At 34.5% G+C, this 26,052-nt stretch overlaps 1 protein-coding gene across 5 annotated transcripts in view; it reads right to left on the reverse strand.

The window, feature by feature from the left end:
* The window catches only part of KCNT2 (potassium sodium-activated channel subfamily T member 2), a 358,057-nt gene that overhangs the window by 118,491 nt on the left and 213,514 nt on the right, over positions 1 to 26,052 (reverse strand). For all 5 annotated transcript variants that reach the window (XM_060091451.1, XM_060091450.1, XM_060091453.1 and 2 more), the window contains one exon: positions 4,372 to 4,480. In XM_060091451.1, coding sequence (XP_059947434.1) covers positions 4,372 to 4,480 — 109 coding nt within the window. The remainder of the gene's footprint in view (positions 1 to 4,371; positions 4,481 to 26,052) is intronic.

Here is a 26,052-nt window from a genome sequence, read left to right on the forward strand (position 1 = left end):
TCTGTATTGTTAACCATCCAGTTCTTTCTAGAAATCCTTGCTCCTTTTTGTTCTGTTAGGCTATACTATAGTTGCTGTCCTTTTCTTCCATCTTTTTCCTAAGGAAAAGCCTTAAGTGGTCATTTTTCCCAAATCCCCACCATTTCTGCTTTCACCTCTGTGGCCTTGAATAGCCCTGATCTCTCCTCCGGAACCAAAAGTAGCAGTAATTTCCACGAGCAATGATACCTGCATCAGAAAGCAAATAGATCCAATACCAAACTCCTTTCTCCTGCCAAAACTACACATTTTATAGTTCTCTACTGTCAAACCTCAGTGAGTAAAGGGATTTTTTTCTTTTTTTCTCTTTTCTACATCCATAACTCTTCAGCGGCCAAGTTGTGTAAATTCTAACTTTGCAATATTTTTCTTATCAATTCTCTCTTTCCTTCCCGTTGATGATCACTAAGCAAAAATATTGCCTCTTGGATGGGACTAATGAAATAAATAAATATTTTCATGAAAGTAAATGGAAAGGAAAAGAAAAAAATAAATTTTCATAGAGACAAATGTCATCAAGATGGGCCAATTGAAGGTCTACCAACTGTTCTGATAATTTGGCGTCTCTTTGTTAAAATCATCACGGTCCCTGTTTGACAGCCTACAATGATATTGGTACAAAGAATAAAATTCTGTTCATCTTTCTAATGAGTTTGCCAAATAATTCAAAACGTTAATTTAATTGACAATAAGAAACACCACTGTCAAGAGCACTGAGCACTCAAATGTAAATGAAGTGAGTGATAGGGGAAAACTATGAAGGGCTAAAATACAGAGAAAACTTGAATGGATAAAAGGAGCACAGTTATTCAAAGTCACCTAAAGTTAACATCAGCTAGTTGACTCACAGATCAACTAGAACAAGATGAGTATATTAACATCTAGGAAAAGAAAATGTAAGACCATGACAGCATTAATGAGCCTTGGGATATATTGTTCAGGGTCCCAGCTAAGTTGCTCCAGAGACTCCAAAATACAAGATAAATATTTTTAAAATTAATATTCCCCATATAAAAATACAAAGGTAGGCAATTCGTGCTTAATATATGGTTTCCATCTTTCTCCCCATTATCATGGGCTAGAGAGGAAGAGAACTAAGAAAAGGATGAAGGTGTTTTAGTGAGCAAATCTAATTCTAAGGCTGAATTAGGAACTCCATTCTCAGACCTAAGGCAGGTATGTCACTAAAAGAGCTTACCTTTCTATCTCTAACTCCTGCTTCCTTTGTCTATCTTATTTGTTCCAGAACTCATATTTATTATTTTCCTTAAATACCTATAATCTACAGAGCACTTAATTTAAAAATATATTTTTAAGTTAGACTATTTTAGGTTTTGTATTATATTTATGTCTGTGTTTGTTGGGTCTTAAATTGTTTAGCTTGTGAATATCAACTATTTTTAGTCAAAATCACCATTAAAAGTTCATTTATGATATAATGAACTAATAATATTATTATCTCTCCTTTTTTAATGGGAAAATTTGAGTATTATCGTAAGCTTTTTTTCAATTAGTGGTTTGATAATCTTTGCATAAAGCATTTCCTAGACTATTCAACATTTTCCCCATTATACTACTTAATTCAGCTCCCGAGTTTGTTCTCTTATTATTAAATCAATATGTTTGAGCTCTCTGATTTCTGCTGATGCTCAAAGGCAAAATTTCAAACATATTCTGTTAATAAGTGAATCTTCACTATAACTTCATTTAATGCATAATACAGAAGATAATACAAATTACTTTAGTCATACAATATTCTTAATAAAATATATTAGATATTTTAAATTAAGTGATCTGTTTGGATGACTATTTATATTCAAGTGATGGTATTTATCTGTTTAAGGATCTGAATAGTTTTTTCTTCAAAGGTGATATGAAAGTGGCCAATAAACACATGAACTAATGCTCAACATTATTAGTAATCAGCAAAATGCAAATCAAAACCACGAGACAGCACTTTACATCCACTAGGACAGTTATGATGCAAAAGGTAGATGATAAGCATTGTTGAGGACATGAAGAAATTGGAACCATGATACACTGCTGGTGGCAATGTAAGATTCTATAATCCCTTCAGAAAACATTCTGGCAGTTCCTAAAAAAGGCTAAATCAAGTTACCCGATGACCTGGCAATTCCACTCCTAGATACAGACCCAAAGAAATTAAAGCACATGTCCACACAAGAATCTTTACATTAATATTAAGACCTGCCTTATTCACAATGTCATAAACAACCCAAATATCCATCAGCTGATGAATAGAGAAGTAAAATGAAATATATTCATACAATGGAAAATTATTCAGTTATAAAAAGGAACGAAGTAGTGATATATATTACAATATGGATGAACTTTAAAAACATTATGCCAAGTGAAAGAAGCCAGTCCAAAAATCAAAAAAGCACATATTGTATGATTCCATTTATATGCAATATGCAATGTCCAGAATAGGAAAATCTATAGAGACAGGGTAAGATTAGCTTATGGTTGAAAGAGTTTGGATGTAATATGGGCGGCTGCAAAAAGGTAAAGAATTTCTTTATGGGATGATGAAAATATTAGGAGTTAGCAACGATAGTTGCACAGTTCTATGAATATACTAAAAATATTACATTGTATACTTTAATGTGTTAATTATATGGTATGTGAACTATATCTCAATAAAGCTGCTATAAGGAGAGTTATTTTGGTGGACTAAGGCATTTATTGTATCAGTTAACTGGGAAATAATTTTGCAGGTCAATCTTACTTATGGGAAATCCTTAATTATGTGGTAACAATGTATTCAACAACATCACTTTCATTTTTAATATGACAAAATTCATTAGAGTATATTAGGAAAAGTCCTATTTTAAGTGTCGCTGAAATTCTTTTTAAATTTATGTTAAGTGCAATTTGTTCACCAGGCAATATTGTGTGCCAATAAATAATATTTACTAGGAGTTGGAAAATGTAATTTAACCGATCTATAAATACTAATGTGTGTTAGTGGAGATGGGCCTCATTTTATCATTTGTGCAAGAGAGAAGCTGGGCTAGATACTCAGCTCTAAAGCTGTCTGATTCTATGACAAAGATGGATGACAAAATAATGAAGCCATATGATAAGTTCTATGAACATTCCATTAGTTGGTGACAAAACAGCTTTCAGTATTTTATTTAATTCCATCGAAATGCTAAGTATGTCCATCAAAGAAAAATCAATTTCATTCATGATCCTGTTACATCCTTTCCACTGCAAATCTTAAAGGCTTATAAATTCATAGAATAGAAACATTTATATTCAGAACTTTGAGAAAACTGCTCCTGGGAACATCTTTCTGTCTCAGTAGAACAGAGACGTAATTAGAGGTAAGAGAGTAAAATCTACTTAAAATACTGGAAGGCATTTACTATTTTTCAATTAGCAATTTCCTCCATCCAGTACTAAATCCCAGAAAAGAATTTTCCTTTTCCTTGACTTATTTGATTTGGCACTTCACTTAAATAACTATCAATTAACTCACTAAATTTAAATTTTCATAACTACAAGCACCATGGTGGAATTTACTTAGAAAATCAACATTTTGTCTAAAATACCAAGTAAGAAATATGAAAAGTATGAAATGCAGTGCAACATTTGTCTCTTTAAATAAAGGCAGTGACTATGTTCGCTGATTGTATTTTACTTGATTATGCAAGTCAAAAACAACCTCTATATTTTATGAAACTCTATCAAAATAAACAAATAGGAAAAAATGTTTTGATGATATAATTTCCCTCAATACCCTGAAATTCATATTAAACATTATTTCTTTTATACTACATTAGCTGATTTTATCAACTACTCTGTTATCATTCTATAATAATTATAAAATTTTAATTTTGAGCTCATTTGTGCACATACAGCTTTCAGATAAAAACTTACCTCAGAAACAGAAAAAGAACGGCTTTAAGACCATACAGTAATGACTGCTGTCATCCTGTTTTTACAAGTTTTATTTGCAAATTATTAATCTTGAAAATATAAACAATGCCCTAATCCTAGGCCTAACAAGTGATTAAGACATAAAATTTAGGATGAAACAAATTATATCAAGATTAATTAGAAAAGACAGCAAATCATTGTCAGTTTCCTATATATATTGGACCCTATAACAGGTTTGTATTTGTATGTCTGTCTCTCTACCTATCTATCTATCTATCTGTCAGATGATGATAACTCACACAAATACAAGTATAGGTACATATATAGCTGTATACCTAGGCTTACTACTGTATTTCTAAATCACATAACTGCACTTATATTTTTTATAAATTAAAATACATTATCTTAAAGAAAAAATATACTTACTGCCCTCTAGAGGTATGAACCAGTAGTGTAATAAGTGTAGATGTTGCTGGGCATATACAGTTTAAAGCTAACATGGCGTATTTAAACTCTTCTTCACAAACAACATGATCTGTTTGAAATAAAATAGGTAAATTAGAATAATTTACCTTGGGATAGTAGGATTTTAAAATAATATGAAAAATAAAGCAATGAATAAAATTACAAAACTTTCCATATAAACACACTTGTTTTAGAGAGGTTTTTACATGTGCAAATTTATCCCCAGGAAAAATGATTCATAAGAGAGAGTACTAGACTATGAGGTAAGTTATTGAGGTATGGAGGATCTGGTCCCAGACATGTCTTTAATAAAATTGACAGCTTTTGGCAAAATGCTTATTTTTCCTGTGCCTCATATGTACAAGGAGGTAGGTTAGAGGTACAGTCTGGATAATAAACCAGAGACTATATAAAGTCTCCTTTACTTCTGATAATTCTATGGTATGAAATACAATAGTACTGATTTATAACATAATTGATTTATCAACTTCATAGTCAACATAAAGACTTAGAAAGTGATTATTAAAAAATGTGGCATATAATATTTGCACAGCATACAAGTAATAGATTTTTTATTATCAAAACAACTGTAATTACCAGTCAATAAAAATTAATTCTGAAATAAATATAAATTTAAAATATACTTTAACTTAGGACCTAGGTCAAAAATTCAAAAGATGATAGAGTCCAGTCAGAAAAGATAATAAATGGCATAAAAATATTCAATGACATAAAAACAATAGAGTGTTTGAAAAGATGGCACGTAAGGGGGCACAGGTCATATTAAAGGGGGGTGATGCTACTCAGCCCAAGTATATTATTTTCATGCAAGAACGAGGGCCCAGATGCCATATACTCAATTTTCCACAGAAATCATATTTTAGAGAAGCAATTAAAGGTTGTTTGGGAAAAAAGCTGTTTGTTTTGGGAAAAAAAAACTTCCCTTCCAAGTAAACTATTATAGCTGTTATTGGAAATAAAGACTGTTTAAAGTTCTAATTAAATAAATATTCTTAGGCAGAAAATAGCAGTTTTAGCTAAATTAAGAAATAGAAGGTTGAATAGGTGAGTCGGATCTATAAAATGAATACATACACCATACAATTTATGAAGAAACAAGATTGCTTGGGAAATGGTTCATCAAATGCTCCAGATAGATAAATAATAACATTACTCCAATTTGTATAACATGAGTTAGCATATGAAAGAGCCCATTATTTTTTTTTCTTTTTCCTTCATTTCCTTATTCATTTTTTTTCTTTCACCTTTTATGGAAGAAATTGTATGCTATGGTTACCTATCAGGATTTACTCTTAAAAAAATCAAGAATCTGCTAACAATGTCTCTTTGTTTCTCTTTCCTCTTTTTTGCTTGTCAAACATATTATAATGATAATTTTTAAGGAAAATCTCAAAAAATACATAACCATGATACTTAATATTTTGCAGGAAGGCAGGTAGATTCAAAATCCAATTTTGAATGTGGAAAAGTATACAAAAATATTTTCAAAATAACAATGACTTAAACTACTATTTCAATATTTCTCAAAATAATTTTTGAGTGTGTATGCCCTATCTATGAAAATAAAGTAACAAAACTGCTAAATGAAGAGTGTTATTACTTTAGAATCATATGATAGCCATACATTTGGGGTCCATAAATTTTAAACCAAAAATTGAACATATGATTTAAGAAAAATGTTTACATGTATTATGACATGAGATAAACTACCAGAAAATTTAGAAGGTATGTTTACCATATATGCAAAACCACATGCAATTATTAACTTTCCCTTGGTTTAATGTACAAACCGTATTTCTTCTAGTAGGGGACTATGAGATAATGTGATAGTTCTGTGATAGTTGAAAAATATTCCATCTTATTTCCCTTCAATGGTTAAAAGGTAAAAAATTGGGTCCCCTTCCTTCCCTTTTCCTCACTTAATGTGTTCATCTGTGTTTGGTTGGGGATGGTTGATGGAAGATCATGTTGCACTGGTTAATTTTTCAAAAACTATACTAATCTGTTGGAAATGGAAAGAAGGGAAAGATTAGTAAATTTTAGGTAGTAATTTTTATTTCTGTATATGTTTTTTTCTACAAGTAAGTAAAGTTTTTACAGTGTCTATTAGTCTATCAAGCAATGTACATATTACTGGAGGCTACTTTACACATAAATACAAAGTAGGTTCTGCACTATTTTAGTAAATACTAAATTATTTAGAAAGACAACCACTGTATAAATTAAGAGAAAGTTTATTTTGTTTAGTATTGTATGTGAGTCATTAATACAAATTTAAGATATGATCATTAATAATAAGTATGTGCCTGCTACTGTCAGTGTCAGTAGTGGGCATGTACTTATTGGTACAAGTAATTTTCTCTCTTGCATTGTCTTTTTTTGGTTATTCATACCTGGGCATTTACATATTGAAATATACACTTCCTTACTATTAATTATTTCCCTTCGCTTTCTCCTTCATATTACAATTAGTACATTATATTAATTATTTAAAATGTATTCATATAGATATTTACATTTACTCTGAATTTCATTCCAGGATAGTAAAGGAAGTATTACAAAATATTTATCATAAAAAGGAGGTATTGGATTAGATAGGTTGAAAACAATCATCTTAGATTAATGAGTTAATTGTATATAATGCTGGGATTCCCTGTTAGAAAATAAGAAAAATCAGTACTCTTTTTATAAAGAAAACATCTATGTAATCAATAAGGAAGATTGGCACAGGGAAAGGAATATGATACAATAACATTCTTCATTTGCATAAATTACAGAAACCCAGTCTGAAAAACAGAATTGAATATATCTCTAGATGTCTCCTCTCAGGTCCAAATCTATCCCTCTTTCTCAGATATTTTTTGAATACTCATCACTATCCACTAACTTGAGTTAAAAAACTGACAATATTCTTTCATCCTACTTTGCCCCTCATTTCCCAATGTCATATGACTGCCAAGGTTTATTGACTGATTATACCACTAAAGTCCTCTGTCTCTCTCTCATTCCCCTACCCTCATTCCCACTCTCACTACTTACTACAGGCTTCTGATCCTTGTCCATATCTTAAGGGACACCTATCAGCTTTTAGAATTTTTTTTTTTTCAAATTTTGGAAAGACAATATGCTTCATCTTGCAAACCCTATGTAATATGTGTAGGTAACAACCTATGCTTATGTTTATTATTTCTGCAGCTAATGTGGGAATACTCATACTAATTTTAGGAATAAACCTATCTAAAGAGGCAAAAGACCTGTATGCAGAGAACTATAAGATACTGATGAAAGAAATCAAAGATGACACAAACAGATAGAGAGATATACCATATTCTTGGATTGGAAGAATCAATATTGTGAAAATGACTATACTACCCAAAGCAATCTACAGATTCAATGCAAGCCCTATCAAATTACCAATGGCATTTTTCACAGAACTAGAGCCAAAAATTTTACCATTTGTATGGAAACACAAAAGACCTCAATTATCAAAAGCAATCTTGAGAAAAAAAATGGAGCTGGAGGAATCAGGCTCCCTGACTTCAGACTATACTACAAAGCTACAGTAATCAAGACACAAAAACAGAAATATAGATCAATGGAACAGGATAGAAAGCACAGAGATAAACCCTTGCAACTATGATCCCATAATCTATGATGAAGGAAGCCAGAATATACAATGGAGACAAAGCCGGCCTCTTCAATAAGTGGTGCTGGGAAAACTGGACAGCTACATGTAAAAGAATGAAATTAGAACACTCCTTAACAGCATACACAAAAATAAACTCAAAAAAAAAAGAACTCAAAACAAATTAAAGACCTAAAAGTAAGGACAGACACTGTAAAACTCTTAGAGGAAAACAGAGGCAGAACACTCTCTGACATAAATTGCAGCAAGATCTTTTTTTGACCCACTTCCCAAGGTAATGAGGATAAAAACAAAAATAAACAAATGGGACCTAATGAAATGTAAAATCTTTTGCAGGGCAAAGGAAACCATAAACAGAGGAAAAGACTACCCTCAGAATGGGAGAAAATATTTACAAGTGAAGCAACTGACAAAGGATTAATCTCCAAAATATACAAACAGCTTATGAAGCTCAATATCAAAAAACTTAACAACCCAATCAAAAACTGGGTGGAAGACCTAAATAGACATTTCTCCAAAGAAGGCATACAGATGGCCAGAAAACACATAAGATATTCAACATCACTAATTATTAGAGAAATGCAAATCAAAACTACAATAAGGTATCACCTCACACTGGCCAGAATTGCCATCATCAAAAAATCTACAAAAAAATAATTTCTGGAGAGGGTGTGGAGAAAAGGGAACCCTCATGAATTTTTGGTGGGAATGTAAATTGATACAGCCACTATGGAGATTCCTTTAAAATTTTAAAATAGAACTACCATATGACCCATCAATCCCACTACTGGGCATATACCCAGAGAAAACCATAATTCAAAAAGACACATGAACCTCAATGTTCACTGCAGCACTGTTTACAATAGGCAGGACATGGAAGCAACCTAAGTGTCCATCGACAGATGAATGGATAAAGAAGATGTGGCACATATATACAATGGAATATTATTCAGCCATAAAAAGAAATGAAATTGAGTTATTTATAATGAGGTGGATGGACCTAGAGTCTGTCATACAGAGTGAAGTAAGTCAGAAACAGAAAAACAAATATCATATGCTAACACATATATATGGAATCTAAAAAAAATGGTTATGAAGAACCTAGGGGCAGGACAGGAATAAAGATGCAGACATAGAGAATGGACTTAAGGACATGGGGAGGGGGAAGTGTAAGCTTGGACGAAGTGAGAGAGTAGCATGGACATATATACACTCCCAAATATAAAATAGATAGCTAGTGGGAAGCAGCCACATAGCACAGGGAGATCAGCTCAGTGCTTTGTGACCACCTAGAGGGGTGGGATAGGAAGAATGGGACGGAGATGCAAGAGGAAGGAGATATGGTGATATATGTATATGTATAACTGATAAACTTTGTTATAAAGCAGAGACTAATGCACCATTGTAAAGCAATTATACTCCAATAAAGATGTTAGAAAATAAATAAATAAAAGTAAAATAAAATAAAAAAAGATGTGGTACATATATACAACGGAATATTACTCATCCATAAAAAGGAGCAAAACTGGGTCATTTGTAGAGACATGGCTGGACCCAGAGGCTGTCATACAGAGTGAAGTAAGCCAGAAACAGAAAAATGAATATCATATATTAATGCATATATGTGGAATCTGAAAAAATTGGTATAGACGATCTTGTTTACAAAGCAGACATAGAGACACAGACATAGAGAACAAATGCATGGATATCAAGGGGGAAAGGGGGTAGTGGGATGAATTTTGAGATTGGGATTGACATATATACACTATTGATACTATGTATAAAATAGATAACTAATGAGAACCTACTGTATAGCACAGGGAACTATATTCACTTCTCTGTGGTGACCTAAATGAGAAGGAAATCCAAAAAAGAGGGGATATATGTATACATACAGCTGATTCACTTTGCTGTACAGTATAAACTAACACAATATTGTAAAGTAACTATACCCCAATAAAATTTTTTTTAAAAAATTAATTTCAGTGCGGGGATTGCTACCAAATAATTTCAGGTCAGGTCAGATTTTAACACCAGCACAAATACTAAAATATTTTCTTTTTTCAGAATTTTCTGGATTGGGATTACAGCTAAGGGATGCCAGATCTTTATTCAAACTCTGATAATCTCTCACCAGGGGTAACAAAACAGCTTCTGAATTGCTCTTCCTGTTCTCCAATTCTTCAACAGCCCACCTATCACCCTTCTAAAACTGTGTTGGCCAATACAGTTGCCTCAGCCATAGAAAGGAATGAAATAATGTCATTTACAGTAACACGGATAGACCCAGAGATTACCATACTAAGTAAACCAGACAAAGACAAATATCATATAATACTGCTTATATGTGCAAGCTAAAATAAGAATAACCCAAATGAACTTACATACAAAACTGAAGTAGACCCACAGACATAAAAAACAAACATGATAATCAAAGGGGAAAGCAGGGGGAGGGATAAATTAGGAGTTTAGGGATTAACCTATACACACGACTATATATAAAACAGATAACCAACAAGGACCCACTGTATAGCACAGGGAACTCTACTCAATATTTTCCAATAACCTATAAGGGAAAAGAATCTGTGAAAAAATAGATATATACGTATGAATAACTGAATCACTTTGCTGTACACCTGAAATGAACACATTGTAAATCAACTATACTTCAATAAAATAATGAATTAACTAATTAATTGCATAAAATAAAAATGAAACTGTGCTGGACGATACACTTGCCTCTGCTACACGTGGCTATTTACATTTAAATGAACTAAAATTAAACAGAAATAAAAGTTCAATAACAATTAATTTCTCAATAATACTTGTGACTACTGGCTAGGTATTAGACAAGGCAAATACAGAACATTTCCATTATCAACAATAACTAGAGAGTGCTGTTTGATCTGCCAAATGGATTAATGACCTTTCATAAATCCTAAAGCTTATAGTATATATTTTGAATTCCTTAGAAGGTCATTCCTAGATTGTCAGAATTTGGGTAATCTTACTAACATAATATATCACTCTTTTCATGCCTCTTCTCAGCCATATTGCTACTAAAATTGTTTACCTATAATAACAGGAAAAAAGGTAGAATATATGGGCGTTCTACCTTCAGGTTGGTGGGTAGATGTGTAGGCAGACGTTTACGAAAATTTTGTTTTTCTTCCAATCGTTCTACTTTCTTAGTAAAATAGGTGGAAATGATGATTAGGGAAGAGGTTGGAGGTGAGAGAGAAAATATGGTATCACTGTTTAAGAGAGTGGGAGAAGAAACAGAATTGAGGGACAGAATGATTGTTTGGCAGCTTCTAGACCCCTAAAAATTAGTGATCGTGAATTTAATGGAGGAATAGCCTGCAGGTCATCTTTTGTTTGGTTTCCTCTGGCCACATTCAAATGCATGGAAGTAAACACCTAGAAGACAGAGAGTTGTTCACTAGAGTTGATTTCTGACAAACAAGTCTAACTAATGGAAGGTCAACGAACTAGGCTGAATTGAAATTATGGGTTCTAAAGGTGTGCCATAGGATGCAAACAGGTTAAGAAGGGAATCCAGGACCAACAGGTGAAAACTTGGTCGAATCAACAAATCGCAGGTCCCAGTGTAGTCAAAAGATTGTTGGAGTTCTGTATTATAGGACATGAACTAGAAAGATAGGGGGTGGTGGTCACAGAGGGGGCGTGGCTAGGAATAGCCATGATAGAAGGCTCACATTTACATGATCTAAGGAATATGCCTCTGGAAGTGGGTGCAGAGATAAGACATGGGCAAGAACACTGAAAGAAGGGAAATCACCGAAACACAAGCCTAGGGCACTGAAAGAAGCATTTTCCTGGCTATCCATACCATTAACTATTATGACCAAGCAGTGTGGAAAAGAGGGACAGTGAGTAAGGAGATTGGGCAGTTTTTCAGCTCATTTTTTTTCATCAGCTACTTACATTTCCTTTTGGGGACATTTCAAGCCACAAACTGCCAATTTTTATCAAGTGATTTTCTAATTAAAAACTGGCCATCATCAAAAAATCTACAAACAATAAATGCTGGAGAGAGTGTGGAGAAAAGGGAACCTTCCTACACTACTGATGGGAATTTAAATTGGTGCAGCCACTGTGGAGAATAGTATGGAGATTTGTTAAAAAACTAAATATAGAGCTACCATGTGATTGATCCAGCAAACCCACTCCTGGACATATATCCAGAGCAAACCATAATTCAAAAAGATACATGCACCCCAATATTCATTGCAGCACTATTTACAATAGCCAGGTCATGGAAGCAACCTAAATGTCCATTGATGGAGGAATGGATAAAGAAGATGTGGTACATATATACAATGGAATATTACTCAGCCATATAAAAGAACAAAAATGGGTCATTTGTAGAGGCATGGATTGACCTAGAGACTGTCATACTGAGTGAAGTAAGTCAGATGCAGAAAGACAAATATCATATATCACTTGTATGTGGAATCTAAAAAAAAAGTACAACTGAACTTATTTACAAAACAGAAGTAGAGGCACAGATGCAGAAAACAAACTTATAGTTATTATGGGATAAGGTGGGGGGTGATAAACTGGGAGATTGGGATTGACATATACACACTACTATATATAAAATAGGTAACTAATAAGAACCTGCTGTATAGCACAGGGAACTCTACTCAATACTCTGTAGTGACGTGTATGGGAAAAGAATCTAAAAAAAAAAGTGGATATATGTGTAACTGATTCACTTTGCTGTACACCTGAAACTAACAACCCTGTAAATCAACTAAACTCCAATAATTTTTTTTTAAAAAGAAGACTAAGTTATATAAAATTTAAGTACTATAGAGATGAATAATGTAAAATTAGATCTGTGACGGAAATTGCTATCTTTCCCTATTATTCATTTTCCCCTCTGAATGCAGAAACTACCTGTCGATGGAGACACGTATGGGAGAGGTATCAGAAAGGGCAAGAATACTAATGTGGGTGACAGCACCTTGCTGATTTTAGTAAGGTATACAGAGACAGATGATCTGGGGTAAAAATCTATCACTCTGAAAGCAGAGAGAAAAGGGAACATTGCTTGAAGCCAGAAACCTAGGAGTCCAGGCATCTGGACAGTTGCAGAACCAAAACAGTGAACTGTACCCTAAATCATGGGAGATGATACTGTCTTTCAGAATCTTTATCAGCGACCTCCTTTTAAGACTTTTCAGCCAGATCAATAAAGCTGGACCTAATGTGAGGATCAGATAAAGGTGCTGTGCTGCCTTCCCACGCAATAAACCTATTGTTTCAGATGATGCTGAGGTAGTTGTCATGGCAACCAAGAGGGTGATACGGACACGGCAACAAAAGCCAGTAAATATGGCAAGTGCAAGAAAGTTCTTAAAAAAGAACTTATTGACACATAGAAAGGACTGGAGGAAGTCTGTTCTAATTTCAACATTCTCTGTAGCCACAGAAGATAGTGACCAAGGATCTATGCTTATGAATAGACAAAGGAGTTATTTTCTAAGAGCAGGATGGGTGTCTAATCAAAAAAAAAAAGGACAACCTGGAAGAAATGGACAAATTCTTAGAAATGCACAACCTGCCAAGACTGAATCAGGAAGAAATAGAAAATATGAACAGACCAATCACAAGCACTGAAATTGAAACTGTGATTAAAAATCTTCCAACAAACAAAAGCCCAGGACCAGATGGCTTCACAGGCGAATTCTATCAAGCATTTAGAGAAGAGCTAACACTTATCCTTCTCAAACTCTTCCAAAATATAGCAGAGGGAGGAACACTCCCAAACTCATTCTACGAGGCCACCATCACCTTGATACCAAAACCAGACAAGGATGTCACAGAGAAAGAAAACTACAGGCCAATATCACTGATGAACATAGATGCAAAAATCCTCAACAAAATACTAGCAAACAGAATCCAACAGCACATTAAAAGGATCATACACCATGATCAAGTGGGGTTTATTCCAGGAATGCAAGGATTCTTCAATATACGCAAATCAATCAACGTGATACACCATATTAACAAATTGAAGGAGAAAAACCATATGATCATCTCAATAGATGCAGAGAAAGCTTTCGACAAAATTCAACACCCATTTATGATAAAAACCCTGCAGAAAGTAGGCATAGAGGGAACTTTCCTCAACATAATAAAGGCCATATATGACAAACCCACAGCCAGCATCGTCCTCAATGGTGAAAAACTGAAACCATTTCCACTAAGATCAGGAACAAGACAAGGTTGCCCACTCTCACCACTCTTATTCAACATAGTTTTGGAAGTTTTAGCCACAGCAATCAGAGAAGAAAAGGAAATAAAAGGAATCCAAATTGGAAAAGAAGAAGTAAAGCTGTCACTGTTTGCAGATGACATGATACTATACATAGAGAATCCTAAAGATGCTACCAGAAAACTACTAGAGTTAATCAATGAATTTGGTAAAGTTGCAAGATACAAAATTAATGCACAGAAATCTCTGGCATTCCTATATACTAATGATGATAAATCTGAAAGTGAAATCAAGGAAACACTCCCATTTACCACTGCAACAAAAAGAATAAAATATCTAGGAATAAACCTACCTAAGGAGAAAACAGACCTGTATGCAGAAAATTATAAGACACTGATGAAAGAAATTAAAGATGATACAAATAGATGGAGAGATGTACCATGTTCTTGGATTGGAAGAATCAACATTGTGAAAATGACTCTACTACCCAAAGCAATCTACAGATTCAATGCAATCCCTATCAAACTACCACTGGCATTTTTCTCAGAACTAGAGCAAAAAATTTCACAATTTGTATGGAAACACAAAAGACCCCGAATAGCCAAAGCAATCTTGAGAAGGAAAAATGGAGCTGGAGGAATCAGGCTCCCTGACTTCAGTCTATACTACAAAGCTACAGTAATTAAGACAGTGTGGTACTGGCACAAAAACAGAAAGATAGATCAATGGAACAGGATAGAAAGCCCAGAGATAAACCCACGGACATATGGTCACCTTATCTTTGATAAAGGAGGCAGGAATGTACAGTGGAGAAAGGACAGTCTCTTCAATAAGTGGTGCTGGGAAAACTGGATAGGGACATGTAAAAGTATGAGATTAGATCACTCCCTAACACCATACACAAAAATAAGCTCAAAATGGATTAAAGACCTAAATGTAAGGCCAGAAACTATCAAACTCTTAGAGGAAAACATAGGCAGAACACTCTATGACATAAATCACAGCAAGATCCTTTTTGATCCACCTCCTAGAGAAATGGAAATAAAGACAAAAATAAACACATGGGACCTAATGAAACTTAAAAGCTTTTGCACAGCAAAGGAAACCATAAACAAGACCAAAAGACAACCCACAGAATGGGAGAAAATATTTGCAAATGAAGCAACTGACAAAGGATTAATCTCCAAAATTTATAAACAGCTCATGCAGCTCAATAACAAAAAAACAAACAACCCAATCCAAAAATGGGCAGAAGACCTAAATAGACATTTCTCCACAGAAGATATACAGACTGCCAACAAACACATGAAAGACTGCTCAACATCTTTACTCATTAGAGAAATGCAAATCAAAACTACAATGAGATATCATCTCACACCAGTCAGAATGGCCATCATCAAAAAATCTAGAAACAATAAATGCTGGAGAGGGTGTGGAAAAAAGGGAACACTCTTGCACTGCTGGTGGGAATGTGAATTGGTACAGCAGCTATGGAGAACGGTATGGAGGTTCCTTAAAAAACTACAAATAGAACTACCATATGACCCAGCAATCCCACTACTGGGCATATACCCTGAGAAAACCATAATTCAAAAAGAGACATGTACCAAAATGTTCATAGCAGCCCTATTTACAATAGCCCAGAGATGGAAACAACCTAAGTGTCCATCATCGGATGAATGGGTAAAGAAGATGTGGCACATATATACAATGGAATATTACTCAGCCATAAAAAGAAATGAAATTGAGCTATTTGTAATGAGGTGGATAGACCTAGAGTCTGTCATACAGAGTGAAGTAAGTCAGAAAGAGAAAGACAAATACTGTATGCTAACACATATATATGGAATTTAAGAAAAAATAAATGTCATGAAGAACATAGGGGTAAGACAGGAATAAAGACACAGACCTACTAGAGAATGGACTTGAGGATATGGGGAGGGAGAAGGGTAAGCTGTGACAAAGTGAAAGAGCGGCATGGACATATATACACTACCAAACCTAAGGTAGATAGCTAGTGGGAAGCAGCCGCATAGCACAGGGAGATCAGCTCGGTGCTTTGTGACCGCCTGGAGGGGTGGGATAGGGAGGGTGGGAGGGAGACGCAAAAGGGAGGGGATATGGAAACATATGTATATGTATAACTGATTAAATTTGTTATAAAGCAAAAAATTAAAATATATATATATATCAGGATCAAGTACTTTATATAATGAACCGATAGAATGCCCACATGGCTATATGTATGTGAACTAATTAATCTGTAGCATAGTGAACATAGAAATCTTTAGCCATATTAACAGTTAATTAGTTTAACAAATGCCTGACTTAGTCTTATTACGTTAATTTCATAAATAAAGCAATTAAGTTCCATGTAAAAAAAAATACTGCAAGGTCTCTGCAATTCATGTCCCACAGGATTTCACCATTCCTATGGAACAATGTCTGCTGTGTGTCTCCCTTTCTTTGTCCAAAACCCACTATTTTTTATCACAGCTATCTTGCTCTGCTATTATATATGCATATGGGGTGGGGAGAGGTAACTAACTCACTTATTGGCGTGTTCATTGTGAGACTATTAGGATCCACATCTGGCAATCACTTTGAATTATCGAGATATTCTGCACTTTGAGTTGGATTCAGCAATTGAAGCAACTTTGGGGTATTTTTCATAATAATGAATGAGTATCTTAATGTATAAGGGAAAAACACTGTACATGGATACTTGGGTGGACAAAAAGATTTGAACTGTGGCTGAAACTACTCTCACCCCATACTCATTCTCTCCTTCTTCCTTTTAGTAACAGGCTTCATTTTCCCTCACCCATCCCCAAGGTCTAGCTGGGTGCATGCCTGTCCAGGGAGAAATGACATGTCTCAACTCCTCTTTCAGTTAAATATGGTTACTAGACTAGGTTTTGTAAACTTCTGGATTAATATTTTGTAGACACAACCACTTCCCCTACACACTGTCCCTCTTGCTGGTGAGACCACATATGTGGCAAAAGTACAGTTTTGATTATGCAAAGATTACTCCTCAGCAATGATCAAATCTGTCCATGTTTTCTTTCTAATTTCCTTCCCTTGTTGAAGAGAGCATTTCCTCTTTCGAAATCTTGTATTTTCTTCTCGTCCTTGTAAAATTGCTGTTTTGACTCAGCTCTTTCTCTTGGGTTGCTTGCCATCAGAGCATAAGCACATGAGAGAAAAATGGTGTCACCCCCAAGTGTGCCAGGCCACTGGCAAGGTCCTAATCCCACAGAGCCTAACTTGCCTTATCTTTAAAACTGTGAATTATAATAGTATTTACCTCATAGGCTTTTCTGCGGAGAAAAGTAGATAATGAATATAAAATGCTCATAAGAATTCTAAACAGGTACTATTTATCAACACAATCCTGCATTATTAAAAATAAAAAGATAGATTTCAATAAACCATCCTGAAATAATGTCGATAATACAGGTTTAAAATTTAAGTAGCAAAACGATATGATATAACTCCATTGATAAAAAAGCTGACTTCTTCATATATGGTCATGTGTGCATACGTATGTCTGAATAAGCATGAAAAATTGTAAGAATGGGAAACAAAATGTTAATAGTAACTATTTTAAGGAATGGGAAACAGTTTTCAAGGGCTACGACTTTTAAAATAGCAGGATTATGTGAGATTCGTGGTTTCTGTTTTATTGCTATTTTTATTTGTTTGTTTGTTTGTTTGTTTGTTTTGCGGTACGCAGACCTCCCACTGTTGCAGCCTCTCCCATTGCGGGCACAGGCTCCGGACGCGCTGGCTCAGCGGCCATGGCTCACGGGCCCAGCCGCTCCGCGGCATGTGGGATCTTCCCGGACCGGGGCACGAACCCGCGTCCCCTGCATCTGCAGGCAGACTCTCAACCACTGCGCCACCAGGGAAGCCCTATTGCTATTTTTATTATTTTTGATTTAAAAGCTCTTCAGATAAGCAATTATAATTAAAGGTACAAATTTATAGATAGATACGATCAAATCTATTTTCAAGGCCCTTTTGTTTTATGGAAAATCAATTTGTTAATTGCATTTTAACGAGTCAGAATATTTTTTTAAAGTCTGCCTCACAGTATTTTTTGAGCTTGTCTATGATTTAAAGTACTGGAAGCTTCTTCCATGCAGTTGCTAGGTAACAGCTCTTCAGAAAGCAGTAAGCAACAGTGGACAGTGCATGAAACCAATCTAGTCCTGGATTTTGATTTACAGAAATCAAATATCCTTTGGAGAAAGAGCTTTTAAAGAGAAACACGAAACAGGTTAAATTTTAAAACTTGAATGTTATTTGTTTTTATTTTACAGGGAGTTTATTACATAGACCGACTGAACAAATTGCATTATAAACCTCTCACATAGCCTTTGCTTATTAGACTCTGTTAATAAGCATGAGTGGATTGATTGCCATGAAAATTGCTTCTTTTTCTTCGAGGAGAATAATCTCTAACAATCGAGTTTTATTTTGATCCTGTTGCTTTAATCAATAAAATACCAGTCAGAGTGTGTGTGTTTGTGTGTGTACATGAGCAGACATCATATTTCTGCCAATTCTAGGACTGTGAACCATTCAATGGCTAAGAATAGATTTAAGTAAAGCTTTAAAATTCATTTAGTTTCACAAGATCTAAATACAAGATGCTTATTAAATATACAGAATTCAACCCAGTTTGACACTGGCAATGTTCTATAAACAGTAAACAACGTCAATCCTTCAGATAACATAGCCCCAACTGACATCTTTACTGCAACATCACATATATCCTGATTATTACTCCTCCCAAATTCCTGACCCACAGAAACTGTGAGACAATGAGTGTTTACTGGTTATACCATGAAGATGTGAAGTCATTAACTCAGTATCAGCAATAGATAACTAGTCTACTATCTTAACAAGGTTGTGATGAAAATTCATTGAGTTACAATACTCTGTAATGACCTATATGGGAAAAGAATCTAAAAAAGAATGGATATATGTATACGTAGAACTGATTCGCTTTGCTGTACAGCAGAAACTAACACAACATTGTAAATCCACTATACTGCAATAAAAAATTAATTACAAAAAGAAAATTCATTGAGTTAATTTATAAAAAGTAATTCAGAACCATAGTCATTGCACATAGTAAGCATTAAATAAATGTCAACTGCCACAATAATAATAATATAGTTCTTATATTATTTTTTATTCAGCCAAGGGGCAAAAGTCAAAAGGAATATTGCTCAGTCCTGCAATGATAAGTTATTCATTTCTGGAGAGCAAATTGGCATTGTGTATTAAAAACCATAAAAGTACACATACCATTTAACCTAGGAATTAAACTAGATAATCATCTTAAGGCTATTATAACACAAGTTCACAAAAACCTCTTTTATGATAATTGAGCTTTTATTTTACTTTTATTAGTTCCAGACAAAACTGAATCTTAAGAAGCTGAAAACCTAATAATGAATAAAAAATCGTAAAAGAAACTGATTTTGTCAAAATTACTAATTTACAATTTCAACATATTATAAATTTCTTTTACTTATTTTTAAATATGTAAACTTCCAAAATTTTTGGGAAATAACTTATCTCAGCTAATTACATTCACCTTGGTGGTTTTAAAAATAGCTACCCCTTGGGGGCCTCCCTGGTGGCGCAGTGGTTGAGAGTCCGCCTGCCGATGCAGGGGACACGGGTTCGTGCCCCGATCCCGGAGGATCCCACATGCCGCGGAGCGGCTGGGCCCGCGAGCCATGGCCACGGGGCCTGTGTGTCCGGAGCCTGTGCTCCGCAACGGGAGAGGCCACAGCAGTGAGAGGCCCGCGTACAGCAAAATAAATAAATAAATAAATAAATAAATAAAATAAATAAATAAAAACAGCTACCCCTTTTTTTTTTTTTTTTTTTTTTTTTTTTTTTTTTTTTTTTTTTGCGGTACGCGGGCCTCTCACTGCCGTGGCCTCCCCCGTTGCGGAGCACAGGCTCCGGACGCGCAGGCTCCGGACGCGCAGGCTCAGCGGCCATGGCTCACGGGCCCAGCCGCTCCGCGGCATATGGGATCCTCCCAGACCGGGGCACGAACCCGTATCCCCTGCATCGGCAGGCGGACTCTCAACCACTTGCGCCACCAGGGAGGCCCCCCTTTTTAAATTGACTTATTTTTCATTCCTTATTGGAAGGTGAATTTAACATTCTCAAGGAGGAACTAGGTATTGGCTAATTCATCAGATTTATCCCTTATGATTTACTACACAGAATAGCTTGATGGTTTAAAAGAGAACTGGGCACCAATTAAAGTTGTCATTATATCAATATATTAAATGAGAGTTGATTGTGGGTTATATAACAATATGCTAATTGCACAGATCTGTAAATTCACATATATTATCTTTAACCCACATGATAGTGATATTTCAGGTCTATACAAACATACTATAGGCTATACAAACATAACCCCTTGCTGTAATTAAGTTAACATCTTCCCTGCTTAGATATAACTATTTGCAAATTTTTTCATGGCATTAATTACACTTGATAATTTGGATCTTGTGGGGAAAATGTGAAAATGTAAATTCTATAAATAAATTAAAACAACCATCTTCAACAAACGTACCTTCTAGCTAGTATTACGTTTCCATATAAAAATGAAATATAATTTAATGTACATAAATAGTATTAATAAAATTGTTACCCTACTTTAAGGAATTTCCTATCTTGCTTATTTCATCTGTACTACTCTTCATTTTAATATAATTTCTAACAATGACTTATAGGTGCATAATTTATAGACACACTACATCTTGTATATATTATGTATGTATTCTCATATGAGATACTTTACTTCTTTCTACATCTATTCTTACAATAAAAACTGTAATGGATGTCTTTTTATTTAAATGTTGTGTGCAGGTCATATTATTTCCTCATGAAAGCTTCACATAATTATATAAACTGATACTAGCTGATGTATCCATCCTTTTTGGATTTCTGCATGTGCATCCTTTTACTACTTTATACAGTACTCTCATACTAAGCATTTCCCAACAATACCTCCAGAGTAGCATTCTACGGACACACATTTTAATGACACTGCTAGAAAAAACGAATGATGCAGAAAAAATTACGGGGTCTGTACCTAGATTTCCGTTGTTCTTTTCCTGTGTCACTCCTTCTCCTATAGAATTCCTTGTTACCATATCATGGTGGAAGATTACTTACTTATTTGAAAGCTTTTTGTGAGATAATAGAAAGTATATATATTGATTTCTATCCCCAGTTTTCCTGACGCAGAACTCCTGAAACCATTGTAATATCCTGGTTGATAAGAGCACTAGGAACATCTCTTGTTATTATATTTGGCTTCAACCCAGTCACTGACACGGACCTCTTAAAACTGTTGTAAATTCCTAAGTTATAAGAGTACTAGGAGCATCTTTTGTCCTAATGAGGTGATTCAGGGTGGGCTTCTGGATGGCTCCAGGATGGGACTGGTCACCAGAAAAACCAAGTTGTGATTAGAAGCTTGGAATTTTCAGTTCCAACCCCATCTTCCAGAGAGGGTAGAGGGGCTGGAAGTGGAGTTAATAAATGGTCATGCCTATGTGAGGAAATCTCCATAAAATACCAGTAGTCAGGGGTTTGGAGGGCTTCCAGGTTGGTGAACACATCTACCCTAGGTGGCTGATGCACCCCAAATCCACAGGGACAGAGGGTCCTGTGCTCAGAACCCTCCCAGGCCTTGCTCTATTTACCTCATCATCTGGGGGAGTCTTGCAGGTCTGGTCCCTTAACCTGTGGGATCTGATGCTATCTTTGAATAGACAGTGTCAGAATTGAGTTCAATTGTAGGACACCCAGCTGGTGTTGTGCAGAATTGCTTGGTGTGGGGAAAAAAAACCCCACACATTTGGTGACCAGAAGTGTCAGAAGCGAAGTGCTCAGTGTGAGAAGTAAAGGTCACAGCAGAGAAACACAGGAGGAAAGACCTGGGGTTTCCCCGACACAGGTGGAAAACTGTACTTTTTTTTTTCCTTTTCACTATTTCATACATTTTTGCACATTTTTATTCTCCTGAGTTACAGTATTACTTTTCAACATCCTTAACAGATCATTTAAGTTTTTAAATCATACGAGTTAAATGAACATCTAAGCCACTACAAATAGATTCGTTAACTGTTATAGTATAATTCATATTAAATATGAGAATACACCAACAAGAGATGGAAAGTTGCAAAGATAAAATAAAATAATTTCTCACTCTTCTGTGGTTCTCACAGTCAACTGATTATGAAGTCTAGAGAACGTCTGAAATGATTCGTGAATCCGTTCTCACCCTGAACGACCATTAGGTTAAATCTCTCAGTATCGCTCACCTGAACAAATATAATAACTTCCTAAATAATCACCCTGTGTGGTCCTTTTTGCCCTCTTCCCTGCACTCCATATTTCCCCTGGAGTCACTCTGTTAACTAGTTAAAAATGTACACCTTTACCTAAAACTTTCGTTAGCCTCTCATCACTTCTCCAACAACATTCCAATTCTTTAGTAAAGCCTAATTCACAATCGCACACACACACAACACCCACACATGCGCATGTGCACAATATGTCCTTATGCAGTATGATTTGAGTCAATGTTAGATTAAATAAACATCCCATTATAATATTTGCTCTCTCCACTTGTTGGCTGTCCTAGTATTAGGATCTCATTCTTTTGGGGTTAAAAATTGTGTTTTAAGAGACTCTTTTCAATACAGAAGCAACTATTCCAGGAACAGGGATATTATATCAAATCATGAAAACTTTACTAAATTAGAGCATAATTGGGATCATGAGTTTTGTTATATAAAGAGGGTGACAAGGGTTGAGGATGAGGATTCTCAGGTTACAAATGAAGTTCTCTGTAGAAAGAAAAAGCTCAGTTGAAGTGCTATTTTTGGGATAAATGTAAAGGCACACTCCCTGGTTATTAAAGGGTTAGAGGTAAAGAAAATTAGAAAATCTGCCATTGGAATAGATAGATACTCCATCTTCATCTTCATTATACCACTAGTGCCTGGAACAATTTATTGCTCACAGTAGGACTCAATAAAAATGTTTTGAATGAGTAAGCAAGAATAAAAGAGGATATACCTGGTTTTCTTTATGAAACATTCATATCAAGAAACTACTTTACAGACTGAAAATCATAGGCTTAGGTTATGATAGAATATGTCTGGCACTTTCCTAAGACAGAAGAAGAAAAACGCTTCTCTGGTTTCCAGAACTATGAAAATGAGTCTTTGAGAAATATACAACCATAAGAAAATTAATGGAGAAAAACATAAAGATGCTTTGAGTTAATTAAATTTTAAGTGGTCCACAAGAAAATGGCTTTAAATACTTAATGGTCAGCAGCAATTAATCAAGTGTCAAAGAGAAAAAGCAGGAAATATGGTTTGGCCCATATATTAAACTTGTAAAAGGCACAGAAAGGGAAAACAAAAACATGATTGATACTTTATTAGGAGGAGCAAAATACAGGAACGTATTTAACTTAAAAATAATCCACAGCAATGTTAATTTTTAAAATTTTGATTAAATGGGCCATGGCTATAATAAGAAGTTAACATTCCAGGAAGGTGTGTTATGTGAAAGGGTACATAGAAGTGCTCTGTTCTATATATACCATTCTTCTGTTGATCTAAAATTACTTCTACAAAAAAACTTAAAAAGCAAATGCAATTAAAAATAAAATGTTGATTTTCATCTCTTAGGGGTGAAAATGTTATCTTGGCTATGTAGCAGAATGTCATTCTTAGGAAAAACATGCTTATGTAAAAATGTATGTGTTTGTGTGTGTGTGTGTGTGTGTGTGTGTAATATACAGATAGAAGATGAAACAAATGTGGAAATGTTCACTGTTGAATGTAAATGAGGGTAATACACATTTTCATTGTATAATTTTAAAACTGTATGTTTGATTTTTTTTGCAAAGTGAAAATTAGTGGGAAAGAAAAGTAAAAATTCCAAATTGTGCTGGGTTTGAAGATGGCCTTATGTTAAGTGGTTTCTGATATCTTCAAAATAAGACAAAAATCAAAAAGAAAATATTTCCATCTAAAAACGGAGAATTTTCAAAGTTTTGGTAATTTATTTTTTGAAAATATAAGAATTCAAAGCATTATGTTTTTAAGTAGGTTGTAAGCATGAAGTTTAACATGGTGTCTATGTGGGTGTATATGGGAAATGATATTATTCAGCATGAAGAACTCACACCTCACCATTTGGTAAAAGCCAAGCCTTGTGCATACATATGTTATTTAAAACAGCTAAGATAATTTCCAATATTTATATTGCTTAGAAATATTTTTCCACTCTCTTTTTGGGGAGGAAAAATTGAGGCACTGGAGTGTCTGGTGCGCCAGTAAAAACCGATGGCTAAACTTTGAGTCAAATCATTTCTCCAATATGTGTGTGTGTGTGTGTGTGATTTTAAACAATATTGTTTTTATAATGGTAGCCATCCATGACTATATACTATAAGAAAAACATATGTTTATAGAGTACTGTCAATGATATTGTTAGAAAGTATTTCCTTTTGCTCATTTTAACTTTTTTTACAATTAAAATCTTTTTTTTTTTAAGTTCCCAGAACTAACTCCTATAGTTCTAGTATCATGAATCATTCTTCTCGGCACGCTTTAGTGGTGAAGGAGAAAGAATTTTATTCATTCAGCACTTTACTATTGTGGTCTGATTCTTCCATTCATTCATGAACTTTAATTCAAATCTGTTACTTAGGAAATATCATCATCGAAACATGGGAAATAAAATTCATAGAAAATTCACAAATCACTTACAAATTGAGTTTTACGTTCTTCACTCCTACAAATTTATTTATAGACGTATGTTTACATTCTTTACTCCTACTTGTGGGTGAAAATTTATCAATTTGATTTTTATGCCTTCCTATATTTGTTAAAATGAAGTGGGAAATTTCCAGAGAACCCAGTAGTTGAAAGAAAATTAGTCGATAAAGAAAAGGGAATTGAATAGTCACAGATGACCTAACACTTTATTTGGAAGGGGGAGTATAGAGTGGGAACCTAAATTTAGCAATTAATTTACTCAGATAATAGGGGTTCACCTTTCCACTGATTTTCTAATTTAATCTGATTAGGAGACAAACAGCAAAGATTTTCCATTCAAGTGAGAAACTGGAGAGTACAGTTCATTCTTTAAGTTAATTCAAGGCTTTTCAGTAAAGGAGTTCTTTTCCTAGTAAGGTAGATATTTTTCTTGTCCATTTGTTTTGTGCATTTTTTTTAAATGAGTTTCAGAATGTACAGTGAAGAAAAAGATATGGGTTTGGTTTTATTCTGATTAAAACGTGGGCTACAGAAACACATCTAAAAACTGAACTACTATAATGTTTTGCCTTTTTCATCAGAGTTTTGTCACTAAGGAGAGACAATTTATGAAGGGTTCAGCAATGTGGAGGTGCATCTTTTTTCCAGGTAATTTCAGATCAAATATTTGACCCTGGAGAGGCTTTACTGGAATTGCTAGTCCCACAAGAGGCTGACAAAGAGTACAAGATGTTATAAAACCACATTTTTCTGTTAGTCATAGCTAGGGAACACTGCCATTACCTCTTCCTATGTTCAGTACCAATTCCCACTTCTAAAAAAGAAGTGCATTGACAAAATTATTTCTCACAGGAAAAAAAGATTTAACATAA

Source organism: Mesoplodon densirostris, chromosome 2 (genome assembly GCF_025265405.1).
Source record: "Mesoplodon densirostris isolate mMesDen1 chromosome 2, mMesDen1 primary haplotype, whole genome shotgun sequence".
In the NCBI taxonomy this organism is placed as follows: domain Eukaryota; kingdom Metazoa; phylum Chordata; class Mammalia; order Artiodactyla; family Ziphiidae; genus Mesoplodon; species Mesoplodon densirostris.